Source organism: Cucurbita moschata, unplaced genomic scaffold (genome assembly GCF_002738365.1).
Source record: "Cucurbita moschata cultivar Rifu unplaced genomic scaffold, Cmos_1.0 Cmo_Scf00008, whole genome shotgun sequence".
In the NCBI taxonomy this organism is placed as follows: domain Eukaryota; kingdom Viridiplantae; phylum Streptophyta; class Magnoliopsida; order Cucurbitales; family Cucurbitaceae; genus Cucurbita; species Cucurbita moschata.
The window spans coordinates 5,335,242-5,359,564 of NW_019268524.1; the positions used below are offsets into that span (position 1 = coordinate 5,335,242).

General features: G+C 36.0%; 3 protein-coding genes, 1 long non-coding RNA gene and 6 other non-coding genes across 11 annotated transcripts; 9 read left to right on the top strand and 1 right to left on the bottom strand.

The window, feature by feature from the left end:
* Positions 1 to 2,708: 2,708 nt before the first annotated feature.
* On the top strand, positions 2,709 to 5,649 carry LOC111445754 (two-pore potassium channel 1-like). Its single transcript, XM_023084217.1, has 3 exons — positions 2,709 to 2,918; positions 4,230 to 5,193; positions 5,305 to 5,649. The coding sequence occupies exons 2-3, from the start codon at positions 4,265 to 4,267 to the stop codon at positions 5,453 to 5,455; spliced, it is 1,080 nt and encodes a 359-aa protein (XP_022939985.1). The 5' UTR covers positions 2,709 to 2,918; positions 4,230 to 4,264; the 3' UTR covers positions 5,456 to 5,649.
* A 1,531-nt stretch (positions 5,650 to 7,180) lies between these two features.
* TRNAL-CAA lies at positions 7,181 to 7,264 on the top strand. Its single transcript has one exon. It is a non-coding gene; the product is annotated as a tRNA-Leu (tRNA).
* A 77-nt stretch (positions 7,265 to 7,341) lies between these two features.
* On the top strand, positions 7,342 to 7,425 carry TRNAL-CAA. The gene has a single exon. It is a non-coding gene; the product is annotated as a tRNA-Leu (tRNA).
* A 79-nt stretch (positions 7,426 to 7,504) lies between these two features.
* Positions 7,505 to 7,588, top strand: TRNAL-CAA. Its single transcript has one exon. It is a non-coding gene; the product is annotated as a tRNA-Leu (tRNA).
* Positions 7,589 to 7,665: 77 nt separating this feature from the next.
* Positions 7,666 to 7,749, top strand: TRNAL-CAA. The gene has a single exon. It is a non-coding gene; the product is annotated as a tRNA-Leu (tRNA).
* A 77-nt stretch (positions 7,750 to 7,826) lies between these two features.
* On the top strand, positions 7,827 to 7,910 carry TRNAL-CAA. The gene has a single exon. It is a non-coding gene; the product is annotated as a tRNA-Leu (tRNA).
* A 213-nt stretch (positions 7,911 to 8,123) lies between these two features.
* TRNAL-CAA lies at positions 8,124 to 8,207 on the top strand. Its single transcript has one exon. It is a non-coding gene; the product is annotated as a tRNA-Leu (tRNA).
* A 282-nt stretch (positions 8,208 to 8,489) lies between these two features.
* On the top strand, positions 8,490 to 9,756 carry LOC111445847. Its single transcript, XR_002710929.1, has 2 exons — positions 8,490 to 8,660; positions 9,368 to 9,756. It is a non-coding gene; the product is annotated as an uncharacterized LOC111445847 (long non-coding RNA).
* A 5,775-nt stretch (positions 9,757 to 15,531) lies between these two features.
* LOC111446759 lies at positions 15,532 to 18,038 on the bottom strand. The gene is made up of 3 exons (XM_023085703.1): positions 17,709 to 18,038; positions 16,069 to 16,166; positions 15,532 to 15,974 (listed from the first exon to the last, which is right to left on the bottom strand). The coding sequence occupies exons 1-3, from the start codon at positions 17,758 to 17,760 to the stop codon at positions 15,708 to 15,710; spliced, it is 417 nt and encodes a 138-aa protein (XP_022941471.1). The 5' UTR covers positions 17,761 to 18,038; the 3' UTR covers positions 15,532 to 15,707.
* Positions 18,039 to 20,818: 2,780 nt separating this feature from the next.
* On the top strand, positions 20,819 to 23,698 carry LOC111446758. Of its 2 annotated transcripts, none has more exons than XM_023085702.1 (2): positions 20,819 to 21,640; positions 23,345 to 23,698. In XM_023085702.1, exon 1 carries the CDS (start codon positions 20,916 to 20,918, stop codon positions 21,624 to 21,626), a length of 711 nt encoding a protein of 236 aa, XP_022941470.1. In that variant the 5' UTR covers positions 20,819 to 20,915; the 3' UTR covers positions 21,627 to 21,640; positions 23,345 to 23,698. The 2 variants fall into 2 exon arrangements, with proteins under 2 accessions (XP_022941470.1, XP_022941469.1); XM_023085701.1 differs by lacking the exon at positions 23,345 to 23,698 and adding an exon at positions 21,839 to 21,956.
* Positions 23,699 to 24,323: the final 625 nt, after the last annotated feature.

Here is a 24,323-nt window from a genome sequence, read left to right on the forward strand (position 1 = left end):
TTTTTTTTTTTTTTTTTTTGAGAATTTTGAGGAAAGTTTATGTTTTGAGAGAAACCCAAGAAGGTAGCTTGGTTTTTATAGAGACCCTTTTCGTGGATCAGTGATTTTACCAAAATACCCTTTCAGATTAGAGCGAAATTAGTGAGAGATTAACCCTAATTTGTTTAATTACTTCCTAACTACCCACTTTAGGGTTTTGTGGTGAGTCGAGATTACCCTTTAAGAAGGGCAAAGACTATAATTCAAACGACAACCATTCAGATGTATAGATTTTTGAGGTGGGTTAATTAGGACAAGAAACCGAGACTAACGTAGGGAATCAACATGATACTAGATAAGGTAGGTAATGGGAGGAGTCTTTTCGTTCACTGTTGAGGTACCTGTTTGATAATGAGTAATAATGAGGAACATACTCGAGAGCTCGAGACCCTTTTCGTTTTTTATATTGTTAGAAGATTTGAGGTCGTTTGTCGGGTAAGTCACATCGAAATTAAATAATGATTTTGAGAGAAGAGAGACAATAGTGGTTGGCAAAAAAAAAACTTTAGATGTAAGCATTTTCCCATGATGAGTAGTTAGTTCCCTCTCCCCAAATGCTCAAACTTCTCATAATAATAACTTCGAAAGCTTATGTTAATAATAACCACCACTTCTCCTAAATAAAAATTACTTTTTTTTTTTTTTATAATTAATTTTTAAAAAAATAAAAATAAAAATATTACCCCGTTCATAAGAGAAATTTTGATTTTGACCTTATAATTATCTTCTTCATTTTGAAATTTTCGAACTCTCACGAATCAATTTGACATCTGGACTGTAGTATACTTTAAAGATTGAGATGTTTGCCCATTAAAGCGGTATGTGAGCTGTCTACACGGATCAGGGGCCTAGTTAACACGTGAAACATTCTGCCTGAGGAGTACGGTCGGAAGACCAAAATTCGAAGAAATTGACGGAGACTTGATAAATGACCATTTTATCCTTGAGTGGGAATAATTGAAAAATTGGATCTCTCTCCATCTAACAAACAACAAACAACAAAAACTTTTTGGAAAAGAAAAGGAAACAAAAATTGATTCAAAATAATAAAAATAAAAAAGTTTAAAGTGTCCCACCAAAACTTCTTAATTTTTAATTTTTAATATTTTACAAAAGAATAAGTATATATTTTTATTTATTCTGGTGTTTTTAAATATAATTTTTAATTTTTAATATTTTTAGTTAACAATTTAATAATTTAACTAGTTAAAATATAAACTTAAATTAGAAAATTAAAATTTTAAATATTTACCCATAAATTAAATAAAAAAAAGACGGAGGGTAAAAATGTGAAATAGAATTTTGTGCTGTATAATTCAATTGGAGGGTAAAAACGACACATGTGTGATTGAATGATATTGAACCCTACAATAATTATTCGGAGGAAAAGATTCTGATAAAATATGTTTGTGTACATTTTTATATTGAGCTCGAGTCACTTAGTCTTAAGCATAAATGCAAGACTCTATTTGATGTAAATGAACCAATACAATTAATACTCCTGATATAATATGACGTGTTACTTAAATTCATAGAACAAATCAAGATCTCCAATTTGGCCACAATTGTCTCGTAGTTTTGTATACCAACATGATAGTTATTTAGGGCGTGTTCGAATGAACTAATCTGTAAATGATTAAGACGTCTCAAAAACCTTCTTGTTTCTTACAAATAAATATAGCTGAGTCGTTTAGTTTGAAATTTTATTTAGAAAACCTAAGAATAAAATAATCAAAAATAAAATATCTGACAAATAAATAACCGTATTTAATGAATGCTATCCGAATTGTACCAATTAAATAATATTTTTGTTTGATTCTGAAATTATTTCTAATAATTTTATTACATAATTAAATTTTAGATAATTAATGGTTCCTACATTATCTTTATCAAGTAAAATTATTAAAATAAATAATATGCCTAAAATTTAGGTATTTAAGTTTATTTATCAATCAATTTTAAGAATTATCTTAAATAAATTAATTTTAATAATTTTTTTAATTTAATAATTGAGAATATTTAAATTTTACAGAGTCAGAATTTACTTCTTCCCACCTATAATAAATAATACAATTATTTTCTTTTGTGCTGATTTCCGGACTAATATGTAAGTATAGAGATAAAACAAATTTTGATCTTATAATTACAAACAACTCATAAATGATTCACTTACTTGTAATGATTATATAACAGATGCAACTTGTTCGATAATCCATAGTAGAATGACCTATAGTTAATCAATAAAAATTGATTAATTAAATAATTTAATTAATTAATTTTGTATCCGCAGACTAGTACAAAGAAATATTAAAATTAATATTTAATTTATTATATATATTAAATAGAAAAAATATATTTATGGTATTTATTATATTAAATATTAAAATAATTAATATATATTAGACCCATTAAATAAAAATATATATTTAAATTTATATAAAATAGTTAAATATATATTTCCGGCTATCAGAGACACCAATAATATAATTTCTCATGTAATATAAAATTTTATTAGCATAATTTTTAAAATTAAAATTTTAATAGTATGGCATCGTGTTTTAAATATTTAATTTTTTTTAATATTATCTTCTGATATATATTTACTTATTTATATATAAGCGGATTTAACTAATAAAAAAAAAATTCTCACGCTTCCAATTGGGGGTGGATTAAGTAACTGTAACTACTCTGGGCAATTTCTTCAACAGAGTTCAGGGAAAAGAAAAAATAGCTCCGGCCAGTAAGATTTTCAATCAACGATTACGAAATCGAAAGCGAAAGCGCCTGCAAATCGAATTATTTACGTCAACTTGAACATCTCGACCTCAAATCTTCTCCAAATCGAATGCTTATCCGATCGTAACTCAACGCCATTCACTGTAAGCTTCCGTTCTTCTCATGTTCAAATTTCTAATCAGATCTTGCCTTAATTTCGCGTATTCGCTTAGTGAAGTCTGTTTTGAGATCTCCGTTTTCATTTTGTTGTACTTTGTATAGATCTCTTCTACGGCATATTTATTAAGTTTCTAGCTTATGAAGTTTCCGTGTTCTGTGGATTCCTTATTTCGCTATTTGATAATGTCGTTTGTGGAGCCTTTGTTGTTAATGATTGGTGTTCTGTGGGAGACAGTTTCTTTATAGATCGTGGAAACAGTGGATGATGGTTGAAATTCGTACTTTGGAAGAGATCTATATATATGTTTATAATCGTCAAACTGTTCCTCTTCCTAACGTGATTCCCGAATAGATTTGACTCGGATGCTATATATAATGTTTTCAATTTTGGAAGTTGTTAGGCTTGTTAATTCGATGCATGATATCACTATCGTAGAAAAAGGCATATTGTACTTGAAGCTTCAACTGAACTTAGCACTGAAGTTAATTCTGGAATTGGAATCGACTGAACCATTTTCCTAGGTTGAACTTGATTTTAGACCAACTAAAGTGATTCGTTTGTTCGATTATCTACAATTCTTAAGACGTTGATGGGTATAAATTTTATGATCGTAATAAGCTATATTGATTGAGATAATACGTCGAGTATAGAAGATTCTATTCCCTGGCAAGGAAATTGGGCGAAAATTTTCAGTATCCATATTTCAACCCTTACTTTTTGTTGTGTTATAATGTTTATTGATCGATTAATTCTGCATCTCAATTTCAGAACACAAGAATTTGACCTCAAGTCTTCTTTGTTAATATTTTAGGATGAACCTGGAATTGGATTCTTCTATTTTGAAGAGGTTTTATGTTAAAGTTTGAGGCAGATGATGAATCAAAAGTTTTAGGTTGAATGCAATAGTGAAAATGGAAGCTATATGAAAAAGGAAGCCGTTTGTAAAGTTGGTCTTTTGTCTCTTTAATTCATGTAGAACCTCCAAACTGTGCTGTTCATATTTTTCACTGAATCATGACACTTCCAAGTTTTCTATTAAGGCAGAACTTTTGTAACCGTCAAACCCCACTGCTAGCAAATATTGTCCTCTTTAGGCTTTTCCTTTCGAACTTTCCCTCAAGGTTTTTAAAATGCGTCTGCTAGAGAGAGGTTTCCACACCCTTTTAAAAAATGCTTCGTTCTCCTCCCCATTGTGGGATCTCACAACTTTAATGCCGAAGAATATGATTTTATCTATGAATCTACACATCACTAAACTGAGTAACATGGCTTTGAAATTCTTGTGGTTATGCAGGTTCTTGACATTGGTAGTTTGTTGAATTATCTTTAATGGCCAGCAAAGAAGTGATAGAGCCGCTGTTACCAACGTCGTCTAATACTATTGGAACAAGAATATTAGATATTCCCAGTAGCAAAAGACGATTGAGGCGCACTAAGAGTGCTCCTCATGCGGATTCACCTCAATCAGAGACCACCGGCACAGGCACAGGCACAGGCGCCGGCGCAGACACTTGTCCAGTTCCACGTTCAGGATTAATTTTTGGAAATCTTGGTCCGAGTTTAAGAAGAGTAGCCTTAGTTTTAATACTATACATGGGTATAGGAACTCTATGTTTTTATCTTGTCAGGTACCAAATCAAAGGGGAAAAAACAAACGGAATAGTTGATGCCATTTATTTCACTATTGTGACAATGACAACCGTTGGATATGGAGATCTTGTCCCAAGCAGTCCTTCAACAAAACTACTAGCTTGCGCTTTTGTCTTCTCGGGAATGGCCCTCGTTGGCCTAATACTAAGCAGTGCAGCCGATTATTTGGTAGAGAAGCAGGAAATCTTGCTATTTAAGACATTGAATGCGCACCAAAACGGCCATTGTGACATGACAAAAGAAATTGATACTGATAAAGCCAGAAACAAGTGTATAGTGGTGTTTCTCTTGCTTATTTTGTTCATCATTTCTGGGACTGTCTTTCTTGTTAACATTGAGAAGTTGGGTTTCATTGATGCCTTTTATTGTGTATGTTCTACCATCACTACATTAGGCTATGGAGACAAAAGCTTCTCGACTAAGTCGGGGCGCATCTTCGCCATTTTCTGGATCTTGATAAGTACCATCACACTGGCTCAGTTTTTCCTCTACATTGCTGAGCTAAACACTGAAAGAAGGCAGAAGTCTCTGGTGAAGTGGGTTCTGAGTAAAAAGGTGACAAACTTGGATCTTGAGGCTGCGGATCTCGATAACGACAGGGTCGTCGGGTAAGTCGTAATCTGTTCTTTTCATCACATAACATTCCTCAATTGATTTCTGAGAAGACCACAAGCAAGTTTGTGGAATTCACATATTGTTTCGTTCTTAATCCTCCACAGGGCTGCAGAATTTGTGATCCACAAGCTGAAAGAGATGGGGAAAATCACAGAAGATGACATTGCACCTGTGCTGAAGGAATTTGAGAAGCTTGATGTTGATCAGTCAGGAACGCTGTCCATATCTGATTTAACACTTGCTCAATCGTCTTAAACCAGAGAGGATATGCTGGTGGCCTTCCTTTTATATGACAAGAGTTAAGGTTGTTTTTGACATGTTGCTGTGTTGTTTGTCTTGCTGTTTCTTGTTTTCCAGGAATCTGGGAGGAATGTGAACAGCAGCTCTGCTTGCAAATCATTCAATATTCTTTTGAGATCGGATATCGTCCTTATGTTTTTGGTTAAGGTATCCACTTCTTGTTACTGAAATGTTTTAAAATTTGATAAATTATAGGTTGATGTGACAGATGAACGTAGGCTAATTATAGAAAATGTCTCTGGAATTTGATGAATTATAGAAGGTAAAGTTCTCTGGATCTTTAGAATTCGAACTCAATAGAAGAGTTTAGGCTCCTTTTTGAGAGTTGTCTAAACATTTGACACGCTCCTCTATTTAGGTAATAAAGCCTAGTCGAACTATCCCCACGCTCGAAGCCACCACGTCGTGTGACTTTGGCTTCTAACGTCTCAACCCTCAACATCAACTTTTAGACAGTCATGCCCTCTAGGTGACTAGCCACCATGTCAATCTTTTTGGCTTTGGTGACAATCTCATTAATGAGAGATTTCAAATATCAAACACTATTTGGGACTTCTCTCAAATAGAGCATATGTTCTTCGATCTCGATTAACATTGAATTTGTCTAGTTTCTTAATTGCGAATATCACATATCAACTGTTATAATTGTACTTGTAAGTAAGAAAACCAACTCAAACTCAAATGGTTAGTAGGCCTCTCTCACACCCTCCTCCTCCCCATTAATGTAAAACAAGTTAGAAAAACAACCCATAAAGGTTAACAATAACATTAATTACATATGACTCGGATATAAAGATTTGATGAATAGTCATATCTCCATATAATACACTATTAGTTAAATTATCTTTCACATGAATAAATATAAAAAAAGTGACGAATGTGTCAACAAAAATATTAGAAAAGTAAATACTATGCTTTAATTATTTGGTCAAATAATCGTAATGAAAACAATATTTTGATTTAGAATTTACCAATTTTTATTTTTAAATTAAATATTTTAAAATATTTTTCAGTCTAAAATTTTGATTATATTTTATGGGAAAAAAAAATTAATTTACTATCAATTTTCATTATAAACGCTTAAAACCCTCTTTAATTTTCATTAAGTTATCAATTTAAACATATCTCAAATAAAACATTAATTATCATCTTAAAAGTCTAGCTCAAATAAAATATAGTCTTAAAAGTCGATGATTCAATCTTGTGGAAGTTAACAAATTCTCTAATCCATCTAATCTCATCACAAAAATCAAGTTTGCCACAAAATTAAGCTAAAATAATAATGCATTGGTTCGACATCTAGAAAGTTTAGCTTTGTATTTTGCACGAGTTATGTAAATTAGGTTTTGATAATCTAATTTTTTTTTCTAAGCTTTTTTCTTCTTCATTCCTTTTCATGTTTTTTATCAACTTGTTCAAATATTAATGTAATAGTTAATAATTAATTGGCCTTCATATATATATATATAATCGATGAATTTTTTTTAAAAAATTAGCTACAAAAATATATATAACATAATAAAAAGTATTTTTTATTTAAAAAGGCGTACAAATATTTATCATAATTTTTTTTGTTTTAATTTTTCTTTGACATTTTCATAAAATTAATATTTATATCTTAAAACTTGAAGGACTAAAATACAGAAGACATTAATTTTGTGTAAGGAATAATACAAAAATGTCAGGATGGCCGAGTGGTCTAAGGCGCCAGACTCAAGTTCTGGTCTTCGAGAGAGGGCGTGGGTTCAAATCCCACTTCTGACAACACTTTTTATTTATTTCCTTTTCATTTTTCTATCTCATTTGACCTCTAATATTTTTGTAAATAATTAAACATAAATGTCAGGATGGCCGAGTGGTCTAAGGCGCCAGACTCAAGTTCTGGTCTTCGAGAGAGGGCGTGTGTTCAAATCCCACTTCTGACAACACTCTTTTTATTTATTTCCTTTTCATTTTTCTATCTCATTTGACCTCTAATATTTTTGTAAATAATTAAACATAAATGTCAGGATGGCCGAGTGGTCTAAGGCGCCAGACTCAAGTTCTGGTCTTCGAGAGAGGGCGTGGGTTCAAATCCCACTTCTGACAACACTTTTTATTTATTTCCTTTTCATTTTTCTATCTCATTTGACCTCTAATATTTTTGTAAATAATTAAACATAAACGTCAGGATGGCCGAGTGGTCTAAGGAGCCAGACTCAAGTTCTGGTCTTCGAGAGAGGGCGTGGGTTCAAATCCCACTTCTGACAACATTTTTTATTTATTTCCTTTTCATTTTTCTATCTTATTTGACCTCTAATATTTTTGTAAATAATTAAACATAAATGTCAGGATGGCCGAGTGGTCTAAGGCGCCAGACTCAAGTTCTGGTCTTCGAGAGAGGGCGTGTGTTCAAATCCCACTTCTGACAACATAAGGCGCCAGACTCAAGTTCTGGTCTTCGAGAGAGGGCGTGTGTTCAAATCCCACTTCTGACAACACTCTTTTTATTTATTTCCTTTTCATTTTTCTATCTCATTTGACCTCTAATATTTTTGTAAATAATTAAACATAAATGTCAGGATGGCCGAGTGGTCTAAGGCGCCAGACTCAAGTTCTGGTCTTCGAGAGAGGGCGTGTAAATGTCAGGATGGCCGAGTGGTCTAAGGCGCCAGACTCAAGTTCTGGTCTTCGAGAGAGGGCGTGGGTTCAAATCCCACTTCTGACAATCTAAGGCGCCAGACTCAAGTTCTGGTCTTCGAGAGAGGGCGTGGGTTCAAATCCCACTTCTGACAATTGTTTTCAATTTATTTCGCTTTTCATTTCTCTGTCTCATTTGATAACCGGACGACATTTTGTTCTCGAGCCTTTGGGCCATTGTTTACCAATGGGCTTAGCCCAATTTCAGTCGAGGTTAAAATGTAATTTCATTTTTGCAAAGGGTAAAAATATAATTTCTGAGTCTTAATGTTAATATAAGCAATTGAGTAAAAATTTATAGGTTTAAATGGGGTTTTAGTTCGTGAAATTTGTTGCTCGTTTGAACTGCTTGCGTCCTGTATCGAGTTTTATTGTTTTGCGTTTGTTACTTCACTTCGGATTTCAGATTCTTGAGAAGTGCGAGTTTTTGAATCCAGGTGGAAGTATGAATGATCGAGTCGCAGTTAAGATCACTGAAGAGGTAAGTTAATTTCTTTTTCCTGATGCTGCTTTTGGATTTGTGATGTATGAACTTGGGATCCTGAAATTTACTGTTGTTATTGTGTTAATTCGATCACTATGTTGGTTTTGTTGAAATATTGGTGAGTCGTTTTATTGTTCTTTGGAATCATCTCGGAAGAATATTAGGAATTCTAATTGTTTTTTTAATAGTTTCAGTATAGTCTGTTGTGAGCCTAAATGCTACAGGAATGCCACAACCAAAGTGGTTTGATATCAATTGTTGCAGCGAAACTGGAAACAATCGACTGCACTCACACGTCCACAAACAGAATTTAAACAAAGAGATAGATAGATTTACGTTGTTCGAAAAGAAGAAATTCCCTACATCCACATAAATCTCTTTGTCTCTTTGTTTAAATTCTGTTTGTGGGTGTGTGAGTACGGTCAATCTTGCTTCCGCCTTTGCTACAACAACTAGGCATCAAACCATTTTTTGTTGTGACATTCCACTACAACAATTGAGTATCAGAACATTGAAAGGTTAGCCGCAACATAGTCTCCCTCGTCCCACAGATTAATACGGTAGTATCTGTAAATTGCTATAAGTGAGAATGAACCTTGTCATATCCAACCAAAAATCCTTCCATCAGTTCCTCACTGATTTTTCCTTTTAGATCACTTGACGTGTAGTATTCTGGTTATGGAAAAATAACAAATAAATATCAGGGAAAAGAAGAAGAAAGCAAACCCACGTGGAATTGAGCTCGTTTAGGTGGCGGTGGAGGTGGAGGCGGAGGCGGAAGAGTTGACTGAAGTATTAGGAGGAATTGTGACGAAATTACCGTATTAAGAGGGAATTACGAGAGAAAGGATGCATCGGATGTGAGCATGTTAGGAATTCATGATTAGTATATATGATGTCTGTTTCTAGTTTATGCTTATGAGTTTGGAATGAAGTGTATGAGTATTCTTAGTCTACTAATCTTTGTGGAATCCCTGACCGACGCGCTGTGTGCTAAGTTAGGGATAATGAGTATTCTTTGTGGAAGCCTTAGCACCCAAGGTTGTTGGGAATTAGCTAACGAGCTTAATAGACAAGAGAATGGTTGGACCGAGGACCCGACCCACGTCAAAGACCAATAAATAACCTACTAGGAATAAAACTTAAAATATACTAAAAAGATAAGTAATAAAACTTGTTAATAACAAGTTAGGTACGGTAAATTAATTACTCACCAAAATTATTTATTACTAGTATTACTTCCATGGTCAGTAAATGCACCGTCACCGTCAGGTATGCCTTTTTAAGATTTAAAAATTGCTTAGTTAAATGATGTATGTAATAGAGGTTAATTTGTATTTTATAAGGTATGATATAATGTACATGTTTTAAATGTTAGCATGACTTATGACATGACAATATTAAATATGATAAGACATGTACTATATGATGACTATGTTATTACTGTGATTGCATGTATATGTATCAGTGACTTGCATTATTGTAAATGTTTATAGAACCTGATAGATAAGTATGTGACTGAGTAGTTATATGCTTTGTATAGATATGCCACCTAGAACTCGAGGAGGAGGTATCAGGGGACGCGAGGACGAGGTGGAAAAGGATGTAGTTGGGGATGCGAGGATTCTGTAGATCAGCTTTTCCCACCACCAGTGGTACCTTAGGCCGCACTAGAACCTATAGCTGCTTTGGTAGACGCTACAAAACCTGACGGCTAATCAACAATCAAATGCTTCTACATTGACCATGGAAGCTAGGTGCTTGCGTGATTTCAACAGGGGTGACCCTCAAGCCTTTAAGGGAACATCTGACGATCCAACTGTGGCACAAATGTGGCTGCGATCCATTGAAACTATATTTGGGTTGACCAATTGCCTTGGAGATCAAAAGGTGGAGTGTGCAACATTTATGTTACGTGATGATATAGAGCTGTGGTGACAGTCCACTTGGGAGATTATTAGACTTGAGGGTGTAATCTCGTGGGCAGAATTGAAGGATGCTTTTACTGAGAATATTACCCAGAGGACGTCCAACTCTGCAAACAACAATAGTTCACCCAGTTGAGTCAAAGGGGGCGTTATGTTACCACTTACGCCAGGGAGTTTTCTAGACTGAAACGTTTTGCCTCGAAGTTGGTGAACACATACTACACAACAGCACAACGGTTTGTGCTGGGGTTAGACACGAAGATTCGCAACACTGTTAAGGCGATAACGCCTACCACCTACGCTGCCACCCTTAGAGCAGCTAAGACCATGGGGGGACGTGATAGTTCTTGTGCTTCATCATCAATGGGACAGAAGCGACACCATGACCAAACTGACCGTAATGATTCATCTTCTTCACAGCCACAAAAACGACTTGAAAGATAGCACCGTGATTTCAGGCATGGACAGCAGGGAATTGAAAACATGTTAGACAACAAATCCAAGTGTAAGGAGTGTGGTAAGAATCATTAGGTCATTGTTTAGCTCGCTCTAGAGCCTGTTTTCGATGTGGGAAGGATAGCCCCAATCAAAACCGTCCTCCAGCACTGTCCTCCAGCAAAACCGTCCTCCAGCAATTTGAGGTCGCACTAATGATATCGGAAATCAGCATAGGTCATTGCGCATAGCGGATAGCCCCAATCAAAATCGTCCTCCAACAAGGGCTTATGCCTCTACTAGCAAGGATACTGGAAACCCTGACGTAGCGGTGACAGGTATTCTATCTGTTCTTGGTCACTTTACTTTGACATTGTTTGACTCGGGATCTATGTATTCTTTTATTTCTAAGCAAAATTTGTGTTAGAACCTTTCTTGCATGAATTTTCAATAGGCACCCCAGTAGGGTGGATATGATTGTTGCTTATAGGATAAAAGATGGTCGTGTATTAGTATCAGGGTTAAATTAGAGATTAGAGATTGATTTAATGGTAGTGATATGACTCTATATGTAATTTTGGAAATGGATTGGTTAGCTAGCATAGCTTGTTACAAGAAATAAGTAGTGTTACGCCACCATCCAATACCAGATTCAAATTCAAGGGTACGAGTCTGGGTACTATAACAAAGGTAATGAAAGCAAAGAAGCTGGTCCAGCACGGGACGTGGGCAATACTAGCCAGCGTTGTGGATATCAAGAAAGAATAAGCTTCCCTATCTACATTGCCAGTTGTGAATGAGTTTCCATTGCCTTGGCTAGTATTGCCCACGCTCCGTGCTGGACCAATTTTTCGCTTTCATCGTTGATATCACCTTTGGCATAGTACCCAGACACGTTTGAATCTGGTATTGAATGGTAGTGTAAACACCAATTCTTTCATGTAACAATCTATGCTAGCATAATTTTTTTTTTTTTTTTTTTGCTAACCAATCCATTTCCAAAATTACATCCTATACAGTTTTGTCAACTACCATTAAATCTATTTCTAATTTAACTCCGGATACTAATACATGACCATCTTTTATCGTATAAATAACAATCATATCCACCCCTGTCGGGATGCGTACTAAGAATTCATGCAACAAAGGTTCTAACACAAATTTTGATTGACTAACAAAAACAGTAGAAATAAAAGAATGCGTAGATCTCGAGTCAAACAATGTGAAAGCAAGGTGACCAAGAATAGATAGTGTACTTGTTACCGCTGCATCAGGGTTTCCAGTATCGTTGCTGGAGGAAGGTTTTAACTAGGGTTATTCACTATGTGCTTGCCTATGCTAACTTTCGGTATCATTGGTGCGACCTTTAGGACAGTCCTTAACCAAGTGACCTTCCTTCGGCCACATAAAAAACAGGCTCTAGAGCAAGCCAAACACTTACCCCAATGATTCTTACCACACTCCTTACACTTGGGCCTGTTTTCACTTCCCTGCTGTCCACGCCTAAAATCACGGTGTTCTCTGATCATTTCTATGGCTGTGAAGAAGACAAATCATTACGGTCAATCTGGATATGGCGTTGCTTTTGTCTCAGAGACAATAAAGGACGAATCATTATGGTCGTCATAGCATTGCTTCTGTCTCAGAGACAATGAAGGGGGTTCACGAGAACTATTAGGTCCCTCCATGGCCTTAGCTACTCTCAGGGTGGCAGCGTAGGTGGTAGGCGCTATCGCTTCAACAGTGTCGCGAATTTTCGTGTCTAACCCCAGCACAAACCGCCATGCTGTTCTGTAGTCTGTGTTCACCAACTTTGAGGTAAAACGTTTCAGTTAAGAAAACTTCCTGGCGTAAGTGGTAATAGAACGCCTTTTCTGACTCAATTGGGTGAATTCCTGATGTTTGCGGAATTACGTCCTCTAGGTAATATTCTTCAGTGAAAGCACCCTTGAATACCGTCACCATAGCTCTGCATCGTCATGCCGTATAAAATGTTGCACACTCCACCTTCTGGTCTTCAGGGCAGTTGGTCAACACAAATACAGTTTCAATGGATCTCAACCACATTTGTGACATAGTTGGATCGTCAGATGTTCCCTTAAAGGTTCGAGGGTCACCCCTCTTGAAATCACGCAAGTACCTAGCTTCCATGGTCGATGTAGAAGCATTTGATTGCTGATTAGCAGTCAAGTTTTGTATCACAACTTGCAATGCGTCTACCCAAGCAGCAGTAGGGTTTGATGTGATCTAAGGTACCACTGGTGGTGGGACAGGCTAATCTACAGAATCCTCGTATCCCCAACTATGTCTTCTTCCACCTCTTTCTCTACTCCTAAGTGGGATCGTCTCCTAATACCTCTTCCTTGAGTTCTAAGTGGCATATCTATACAAAGCACGTAACTACTAAGTCACGTACTTAACTATTAGGTGCTATAAACATTTATAATTATGCAAGCCACACATACATACAATCATAGCATTAACTTAGTTATCACATACTACATGTCATATCATATTTAATCTTGCCACATCATGAGTCATGCTAACATTTAAAACAGGTACATTATATCATACTTTATAAATTAACCTCTATTACATACATAATTTAATTAAGCAATTTTATAATTCGTATTAAGTATAAGTCATGAGTCATTCTTGCATGCATAAGTCATAATGCGAAAGTTCATATTAAGTAACTTTAAAATAACATGGTTTTACATAAATAGTTTAAAACACAAAGTTTAACATAATCTCGAAAATCATTCAACAACCAAAACTAGAAGCTCAAATGCAAATGTTCATCGTTTAAAATAAAACCCAATGAAAACATCTGCGGCCCTACAATGCCTTCATATCAACTTCCATGGTCTTCGTAGCATCCACCATCAATCGTGCATGGGAGCCTTGCCTTTAGCTGAATAATTTAGGTAACACGTGGTTTGAGTATTTTATGAAGTACTTAATAAGTCACCCCACTGTTGGGGTTAGATATGCAAACACACTCAAAACATGAGTGGGACCTAGTGGGACCTATCTTTCATAAACTTTACATGGCTTCAGGCTCTTTTCTTTTTCGGCCAGGGTTGAATGTATGGTACTTCCTTCACACACGGCTAGGGACAACAAGTATTCTCGACCATCGGGATGTGTGCTAATTCAGACCGGCAAAGAGTTTAGTAAACATGTTGTATTTGATAGAGAGAGAATCTTACATACGAGTTAGAAATTTATAGTAAGCATTAACAAAATCATTAGATAAAAGTTATTGGCCAAACCACCCTAAGATCGACAGAGAAGCCCGAGCACCCAAATTGTTGGGAATTAGCTAACGAGCCTAAGAGACAAGGGAATGGTTGGACTAAGGATCTGATCCAAACCAAAGACCGATAAATAACTTGTTATGAATAAAACTTAAAATAGACTTGCAAAGTTAAATAATAAACCTGGTTAATAACAAACTAGCTACTCACTTACTCACCAATTTTTTTTTTTTTTTCTTTCTAGATAGATGAGACACTGTATGATCGAGATGATGGTGTGGACGAGTCGAAGACCTCAGGGATCCTACCTCGATCCGAGTCTATTTTGTTGTAATTACTTTTGTTTTATTTTGGAAACTTGTGTAGGATGTAGGATGTAACTTAAGTATAAATATATGTAAATTATGCTCGTTTTTTTTTATAATAATATAAAATAGGAAATGTTTTCTATAGAATATAATATATGTCAATAGTAACAACTGTGAATTGGGCTCCTCAGGTGAGAGGGGGAGAAGCTACTTTGACTTAAATTCTTCGAGAGTTGCCTGGAGATGATACTAATTCTTCTTTCTTGTATACCAGTTTCAAATTCTTGTACCGCTGGAAGATCACGTTGAAAGGCCAAAACCAGTGTCAATTACGTGCAGAGATCACTATGTTAAGTGTTAACATTGCTAGGATGAGAGCGGCAGAAACCAATGAGCTAGCTTTGATGCATAAGATGAGGAAAAGATTAATGGTCACGTTTATTAGGTAGAAACTTAAGTTTCATTTTTATTGAGCAATTGTAAAGGTGGATTCTTTGCTGATCAATTCAAAAATTTGGCAAATTTCCGATCTCGTTATGAGAGTATGGGATCAGAGATTTGGGAACAAACTAGTGGGAATGTAGATGCAATCATTGTAGTTACCGGAACAGGTGACACAGTGGCCGACTAAAAGTGATTGTTCCAATCTACTCAATCAACTAATACCGACTAAAAGTGATTGTTCCAATCTAGTCAATCAACTAATATGACTCATGGAGTTCCAATCTAGTCAATCAACTAATACGACTCATGGAGTTCCGGTGTGTCCACTAGTTCCTTTGACTTCTTATTGGGCATGACGGGACATTCTAGTAACCAGTAGGTGTGACGGAATTTGAAGGGTGGAGGTTGAGTCATAATAATGTATGGTTGAAATTCACATCACGTAACATAATGGGTCATTTTCACTTGGCAGATAATATCATCAATGATTTAATTTGTTAGATTGAGAGGCATTGTTATTGGGAAGATCAAAAACATTCAATGATTATCTTCACCAAATATCCTGCTTTGTATGCAAACTTAACATCAATTATGCCATCAATGATCTAATACAAAACTTATTTTAGTATGCTAATTTTCTCAAGTCTGTCTTACAAATCTCTGTGGACATTACTTCTGGAACTGAGCCTCATGGCAATGTGGATCAAGCCAGTCCCTAGAAGAACCTTTTGCTATATTCATGCTTGATCTTCCACCACCTACAAGCTCTCTCAAATTCTCCAGCTTGTTCTCCCGTCCCGTTGTGGTCCTCCGGTCTGCTTCCTTCAATTTCTGCTTCAACCGTTGCTTACGATTGGCGGGGTTCGAATACTGTTGTTTTGACTGTGATGGTGGCGCGCCATGTGGGCCGAGATAGATCGTCGTCTCTTCTTTAGCCTAAACAATAAAAGCATGAGTAGAATTGTCCATACAAACACCATCATCTAGTTCCTTGGATGACATTTATATAAGAGAAGAGTTAGTGATAAACCTTTGGAGGAGGTTCTTGGATTTCTACTTCTGGAGAGCCAAGTTTAGTTTGGTCTGTCCCTTCGATCCCCAAGTTCGGAATCACGAACCCATCTGTGTCTGTTGCAAAAAAAGAAAAAGTTTAGCTTAGAAGTGAGGCAGAAAAGGAAATGATGTTAGCTTGGTCAAGAGCATATAGTGTAGTACCCCCACAATGATAGGGACTGTTCATAAAGCTTTCATGAATATCATCAAATTATCATTCTGGTCAGTAATTTGACAAGAAAACAGCTAGCTTGATCATTCAAATAAAACTAAAAACACAATCAGTCATGAGCATACACAGCTCGCCTTCTCCGGTAGATGTGGGACCCCCCAATCCACCCCTTCGGACCCAGCATCCTTGCTAGCACACAATCTATAGTGTCACCCCCTCGAAGTTCAGTCTCCTCGCTGGCACATCGCCCAGTGTCTGGCTCTGATGTCATTTGTAACAGCCCAAGTCCACTGCCAGTAGAAATTGTCCTCCTTGGACTTTACCTTCTAGGTTTCTCCTCAAGGTTTTTAAAACGCATTTGCTAGGGAAAGGTTTCCACGTCCTTATAAAAATGTTTTGGTATCCCACAATGAATGGAAAACACTGCATCATTGTTAACCTTTCACCTAACAACTAGCTTCTAATTTACGCATTCCACGAAGTAACTTGCAAAGACATCAAAAAGCTATTCATCAAGTAACACATCATTTTCCGTTCTACATGAAGCAACCACTACAGAAAGAGAAAAATATATTCAACAGAACAAAATCATTTCCCTCATGTAACTAAATATCTAAGATAGTTGAACTTAGCCCTTGAACTCTATCAAACTGAACCTGAGCTAGAGAATACATAGCAACATCAGCATTCTTTAATAGTTAAGTTGTGTTCTTGAAATATGTGAACTTTCTTTTAGCTGACCTAAACTAAACTACTTTTGTGCTCAGTTTGGTCAGTCTTTTAGGCTACATTACTCTTTTCTGGGTTTGAATTCTTCTGCTGTTGGATCTTAAGTGTGTGTTGGCTGTATTTTGGGTGATCTATCAACTGAAAATGCAACAATTTTCTTACTTGGTTACCTAGAGGATAATTAATAATTTACTACTCACAGAAGTTTAGAGCTTAATCTGATGAAACAAAAACTTTCATAGCTAAGATGGGTTCGACTCCATGTGTACTGAAATTTGTGAATATAACCGCCCAAGCCCGTTAGTAGATATTGTCCTCTTTGGGCTTTCCCTCTCGAACTTCCCCTCAAGGCTTTTAAAATGTTAGGGAAGAATGTTTTGTTCTTCTCCCCAACCGATGTGGGAGCTCACAATCCACCCCCTTTGGAGGAGCCTAACATCCTTTCTTTCGGGGCCTAGCGTTCTAGCTGGCATGCCCTGAACACTAGGCACACCCCTTCGGGGTCTAGCATTCTTGATGGCACCCCCTTCGGAGCCCAGCGTTCTTGCTAAAACAGAAACAAAACAGACTGATTCAATATTAGGGTTCATAACCAGATTCCCAAAACCCGATGAACTTCGAATCCGATGAAATCCAAACGAAGAAACAAACCCTAATTCCAATGGCGATAACAGAAGCGAGAAAAGAGATTAAAAGAATCAAATAAGAAACATTACCCCACTCATCTTCTTCAACTGGAGGAGTGTTGTGCACTGACGACGCGTCCATTGAATACTGACGATCATCGATTTGAGTGGCCACAGGGCGCTAAAGCCCAGAAAAGGAATAAGGAAAAATGAAAAACGATGAACACACCACCACGAACCAACACGATTCCCAAAAAACTTCGAATTTAAAGGCGAAAATTGAACCGAGAGAATAAATTTTTAAAAGGAAAAAGAGAATCCCCTGTCGCCGATAATCAAGGAGAAACGCGAACTTCAATCGCAATTTCGATTAACAAAACAATACGTAATCTTATTATATATTCTATTACATCCCCAACGAACCTACGAGAGAATCAAAAGCTCTCCTTTCAACCTAAAATAAAATGCCATTATCACCCCCAAATTGCCCCTACGTAGGGGATGTTAGTAAAAGATTGTTGGGGGTATTTTTGTCTTTTTGAATGGTGAGTTTGGGATACTTGAGATCGGACCGAGGAACACGTGGCATGTTAACAACGGTGGACCAGTGGTAACATGTGAATTGACACAGGTATTCAAAAAATTCAGTGACTCGAACAATTCGATCAACCAAAACCAAACTTGATATCTCAAAGACGGACACGAGCATGCTAATATATATTCAAATTGAGTGGTAAACTTTATTTAAATGTTTGAAAATAAATAAATAAATAAATATTTTATGGACTAACATTTTACCTTTATTAAAAAAATATTTTACAAATTTTATTAAAGTATCGTTGGAGATTATCAAAGAATATATTATAATACGAGATGATGATAAGCATGCTTACAAAGTTAATTTACTTTTGTCAAGTCTATCGACATGCGTAAAGATTAAAGTTAAAATACGAAAATTTATAAAAAGAAGATAGTTTGACTGCGATGGAGCGTTACTGTTCAAAAAATCTATCGAGATTTTTACGTCCGAAGAAAGATGATAGGTGGGTGGATAAAAAAAGAGTAAAAGTGACGTCAGAAGATGAGTCTGGTACTAATAAATCTAAATCGTGACAATAATTAGGCCCCTCTTGCTACCACGGTAGCACATAGTGTGATCAGTACCAATTGTGTTTGGGTCACGAGACTTGCACTCATTCACATTGGTTCATCCAATTTTACCTTATGTGTTTTGTCTTTCAATGTAAAAGCTGGCTAACCATTCATCGACAATCAGGAACCAGCTTGACATCTTAGCGGCAGGATTTGATACTTGCATACGATCGAAGTTTTATTTCAGTGCCCCGTAACAATTAAGCTCCACGATCTTAACAAATACGAATAAAAATGCTGAAAAAATTCAAGCATATAGATGAAACTTATCTGGCAAGATGAGGTATCGAGATGACCTACAATATAGATACTCAATGTTTAAACCTAAGTAGCATCGAACTGAACCAATTCAGTTACGACCAAATTCATTAGGCTTCATTCATTTCCAGCCTTCGAGCCCAGTTTTAGTAAGTCTCCTTAGCGAGAGTTCCATTAGGTGGCGCTGGGTGTCACGGTCATGCTTGTCTAGGACATGTTGCCAGTGTGACCACATGCCCATGTCACGTCAAACTCTTTATTTAATATCATGTTGTATCGTCTTACTATTGTATTTTTTATTTGTATGATTGAAATCATGTCCAGACCTGTCAAACCTGAATCGCCTCAAAATGTACTATAGGGGGAGATATGATTAGCCACCAACTCCTCCCACCAAGATTTTGCATGACTATTCAGCGAAATCATGTCTATGTCTGTCAGACTTAAATCGCCTCAATACTATAATATGATATTTAAGTCGTGATATTTCTTTCTTTGTTTATGTTATGTAACTCTGCTTTCGACCTCTCTTTCAACTTTGCTTTCAAATTCTCTTTTGAAAATCTCTCTGCCCGTTTTCTAAAACTTTTTTCTTAAAATGGAGCTAAAAGCATGAGCATACGTTGCTCGACCATAGGCGACGTAAATCTAAATTGGGTTGACTCACTCGATCTGGACTAGAAATGGGACAGCACCAAATGGGTCATAATGAATAACCATGAACTCATAAATTTGTCTAATTTAAACCTAATATTTTTCTTTATTATTATTATTATTATTATATTATTAGATCTAGACTTAAAATTTGTCTAATTTTAATTATTATAATTAGATTATTGATCTCATCTAACTAATTCAGCTATTTGTGTTGGAATGTCTTTCATTATTGTCTCAATGTTTTGTCTTTTTTTTATTTATATAAATAGTAATAATAATAATATTCAAATTAAAATGTCATTTTAATTTCGTGCGGACCGTACAACAACTTTTCTGGAGATTTTGCCTCTGAAAAAATGGTCATTCTCGGGACGTTGAGCCCATGGTCTCTAGACCCTTTGTAACTCTTCCTCTAACTTGGTTAGTTGCTCCCCTTCTTCTTTCCATCATTTTTCCATTTTAGTTCAGCTTTAGGTCGGGAGAGTCTGAAACATATTGGTCACAACCATCAAAGAACTGAACCAGAGGTGCTTGAGGTGTAGTAAAAGGAGCTGACTCATTGATGACCCGGTTCAAGCTTTCCTTTCGTGCCAACAGAGCGTTTAGAATGTCGAAAGTGGTTGGTTCAAGTAGAATCGAGATTTCGGGCTCATCTTACCTACTAGCTACAATTGAGCCATTGAACTATGTTTAGGTTAGGCACTAAAGCTACAATTACATAGTTGAATATATGCCGTTGAATATTGAACTACGTACCAGAACTTTCAGCTTACGGCATGAATAACATAAACGGAATATCGACATGATCCAAAATTCAAGCATATAGCTGAAACATGAACGTGGGCATAATTCAATTCGTTAAAGTAATATGATCTCGACCAAAAATATACTGATTTGAATCTTGATTCTCGTAAATTTTTTAACTCGAAAAATAAAACAGAGTGGAAAGCGAACATTTAAATAAACAGTTGCAATTAAAAGAAACACGTTCATTCGTTCGGATGAATTAGAGTAATGTTTAGTAAGTAAAAGTGTCAATTACGGTCCCGTAAATTAACGGTTCGATCGTCCACTCGAGAGATTCTCGAAAGCTAAACCTTAAACCAAACACTCCCATAACTTTTAACATAGTTTTGTTGTCAAAAATGGTGGAAAAGCAAAAGGCTTACAAAGACCACATGGGTTTTATTTCACTTTCCAACTCCTTCACCCTTCTCTCTTCCTCCCATAATGGAGAAGTTCACAGACCACTGCGCTTCACTCTGTTCATCATCATCGCCGCCGCCGTCGTCGTCGTCGTCGTCGTCTTCTTCTTCCAAACAATCACGCCTCAATGTTGTCGTTGTTTCAACTCTTCTAGCTTCAATTTGCTTTCTCAGTCTCCGATTCTCACCTTCCTTCCTTAGTCTTCTTATTCTTCTTCTAATCCCTTCGTTTTTCTTCCTCGCGAACAAAAAATCCGATTCCAGTCAAATCTCGGACCGGAATCCGCTTCTCATCTCCACCGCCGGCCACCTGTTCGACGAAAAGCCTCAAAGAACAGTGGAAGAACTATCCGCCGCGCAAATCGGAGAAGAGCTTTCTTCTGATGATGATAGTAGCAGTAATGGCGGATTTGAAAGTGGCGGAGATTTCGAGTCCGATCTCTGGATGTGTTTGGACGAACTGTATCGGAATCTTCCGTTCTCTGACGATTCGAGTTCCGAAGATGACGATAGCTTGATCGAAATTCCTCTTCTTCCATACTCGGACGCGATTCGAACGGATTCGAACAGAGAATTAGTTCGAAATCTCGAGACGTGTTTGCCTGATTTGTTACCGGATTCTGTCCTGAAACAGAACGGATTCGTGGAGCTTTTGGAAGAGATCAACGAGGAAGATAACTTAATCGAGATCGATATTTCCAGAGGCTTCAATCGAGTTTCCACTGTTTGCAACTGAAGGATGAAAATCAGGTACAAAATCTGCGAACAATCCACAATCTGTAATTTGAAATTGTTCATTCGTTTCTTAAACTGGTTCTGTTCTTAATTTGATTGTGATGATACTTTGTTAGAGAATTTGTAACTGTTCTGAAAACTTAAAAAAGTTTTATGTAAGAACATGTGTTGATTACCTCTTCCTTTGATTTTTTTTCTTCTCAATCTGTGCAGGAAATCACACTTTTGTGATTTCAATTGGCTGGGTAATAATGATCCCTTGTCGTCTCATCAAAACTTTGGTTAAACTATACACTATTTCCCTAAACTTCATTATTATGTCTGTTTATTATTTTAATTACAACTCAAAATCAACAATTAAGGTTGCAAAAATATTTTTAGTCCGTCTCAAATTATCGCAATTTATTCTATAACTTTTTGTTTAATGAGATTTATTTTTAGTTTTCTAACATCAACCGTGATACTAATTGTTTTTTTATAATTTCACAAATAACTCTTGTTTGCTCGTTACGTATCACTATTAGTCTCGTCTCACGACTTTAAAACTCCAATCGTTATGGAATCCGCTTGTTTGTTACGTATCGTCATCAGGCTCATCGTTTGTCTGTTACATATACTATTAGTCTCACAGTTTTAAAATACGTCTGTTAAGAAGAGATTTCCACACCCTTACAAAGAATGTTTCGTTCCTATCTCCAACCGATGTGGGATCTCACAATACATTCCTTTAGACATCAGCCAAAGGCCACCAGATACTATTCTGCTTTACCCGTTACGTATGATCGTCAGTCTCACAGTTTTAGAACGCGTCTATTAAGGAGAGGTTTTCACAGTGTGACAGCCCTCTAACAACTCTTTGATACGGTTTGATATAGGTTCGAAATGTGTATACATATCGGAAATACAAACACGGCATCCAAAAGAACCGCATAATTGAGCTTTCATTTTAACAAAAGCTCGCCTAACTCTAAATTACTAAATTTCAAAAAGCAGCACTAAATTTTCCAACTAAATTTATTTTTTTTTTCTCTTTTTTTTTTCATAATTTATTAATATTATATATTTTTTTAATTTATTTATTTTAATTATTTTTTATTAATATGGTTGCTTTAATTTAAAGAGATAAAATAATTAAATAATAGTAAAATTATTTTTACCAACCATTATTTCAGCTTTCTATCCTCTGGCCTTGGGTCCTTCTCTTTTTCTTTTTCTTTTTCTTTTTTCCCTTTCATTTTCTACTTGCTTTTTAAAAATAAATAAATTAGACAATTTCTTGCTACTATTTTTGTTTTTTTCCCTTTTTATATAATTGAAAATTTACTGTTTAATAGATTGATTTTGAGTGAAATTTCTATTTACTTTTTCTAAAGAGTCGGTGAAAAAATTCTTCAAAACTCACCGTCCAGAACCAAAGGAAGTTCCCACACTGACCCCAAACCTGAAGCACTTCTAAGTTCCATTAACACTTTAATCTCTTTCGCAAGTTCGGGACCATTGTGAGAAGGAAGAAGGGTGGTTGTCCGTTCACGATTGAAAAGTGACCAATGGGTGGGGGATGGAACCCTCTACTTTATGTTTCTCGTTTGTATCATTTGACTTTTGTTGCTTTTAGGATATCTCGTTCTTTATGCTTAGTTTATAATAGTAGATATGTTATTTGTTAGCATCTTGATGCTAGTTTTAATACTTTTACGGTCTTATTTGTCTATTTTATAGGGATCGAGTATTTGGAGTAAACTAGAATGTTTTGGACGAGTCATTTGAGCGAGAATTTGGGAAGCTAATTTAAACAACGCTCGTACTTAACCTCTCAAACCATTTGACATGCACGACCAAATCTTAATGCCACTTTGGACGTCTCAACGCTACAAATTTTTAGTTAACGTCATGTTTAACATTGGTCAATATTTTGACACTGTTAGATGCTCAAATTACGAACATTCAAGTTTTCGTTTGTAGTGTCTCGATGATGTCATCTTTTTTATGATATTTTTCTTATTGGAAGAACAACACCGAGATTCGAACTAGCTTCATTATTTCTACAAGTTAGAATAGAACTAATAGTTATTTTGAAGGGTTTTGACAACCTGAACAATTTTTATTGTTCGTTATTTGATAGAATAACGACTGATGTCATGACTCGCTTATCATTAATAAGGGAATTTGAGATTGGATATCGAGAAAGAATAGTTGCCTTTCGAGTCCTAGCCCTATTAGGGCTTTTCCCATCGTTCCTTCTATCTTGCTTGTTCAACGTCCTTTTGCCCTCTAGCGAGTTTGTTTTCTCAATTATATGTAAGGTGAATATTCTAAAAAAACTCAAATTCTTTGTTGTTTGGTAGGCTATCTAGATCGACTTTCGAGTTAGTTTTCCTCTTCGTTAAGGTCATTTTGTTCCGTTCTTTGATGACGAACAGAGAAAGATCGTAATCATATCCTTTGGAGTTGTTTTTTGCCCACGTGTTTGGCTTTCAGGCTTCCCGACATAGAGATTACAAGAACATACCTTTTCATCTACTGTCTCGAAGGATGTCGTGGTAAAATAGGGTTCGTGTGTTATTGGATTTGTAGAAAAAAATGAACGAACCTTTAGAGGAATGGAGATGAGTCCGTGTGATGTCTTGTCCCTTGTTAGGTTCTATGTTACTTTTTAAGCGTTTGACACCAAAGTTTGGTCTATTTTTACTTGATTGGA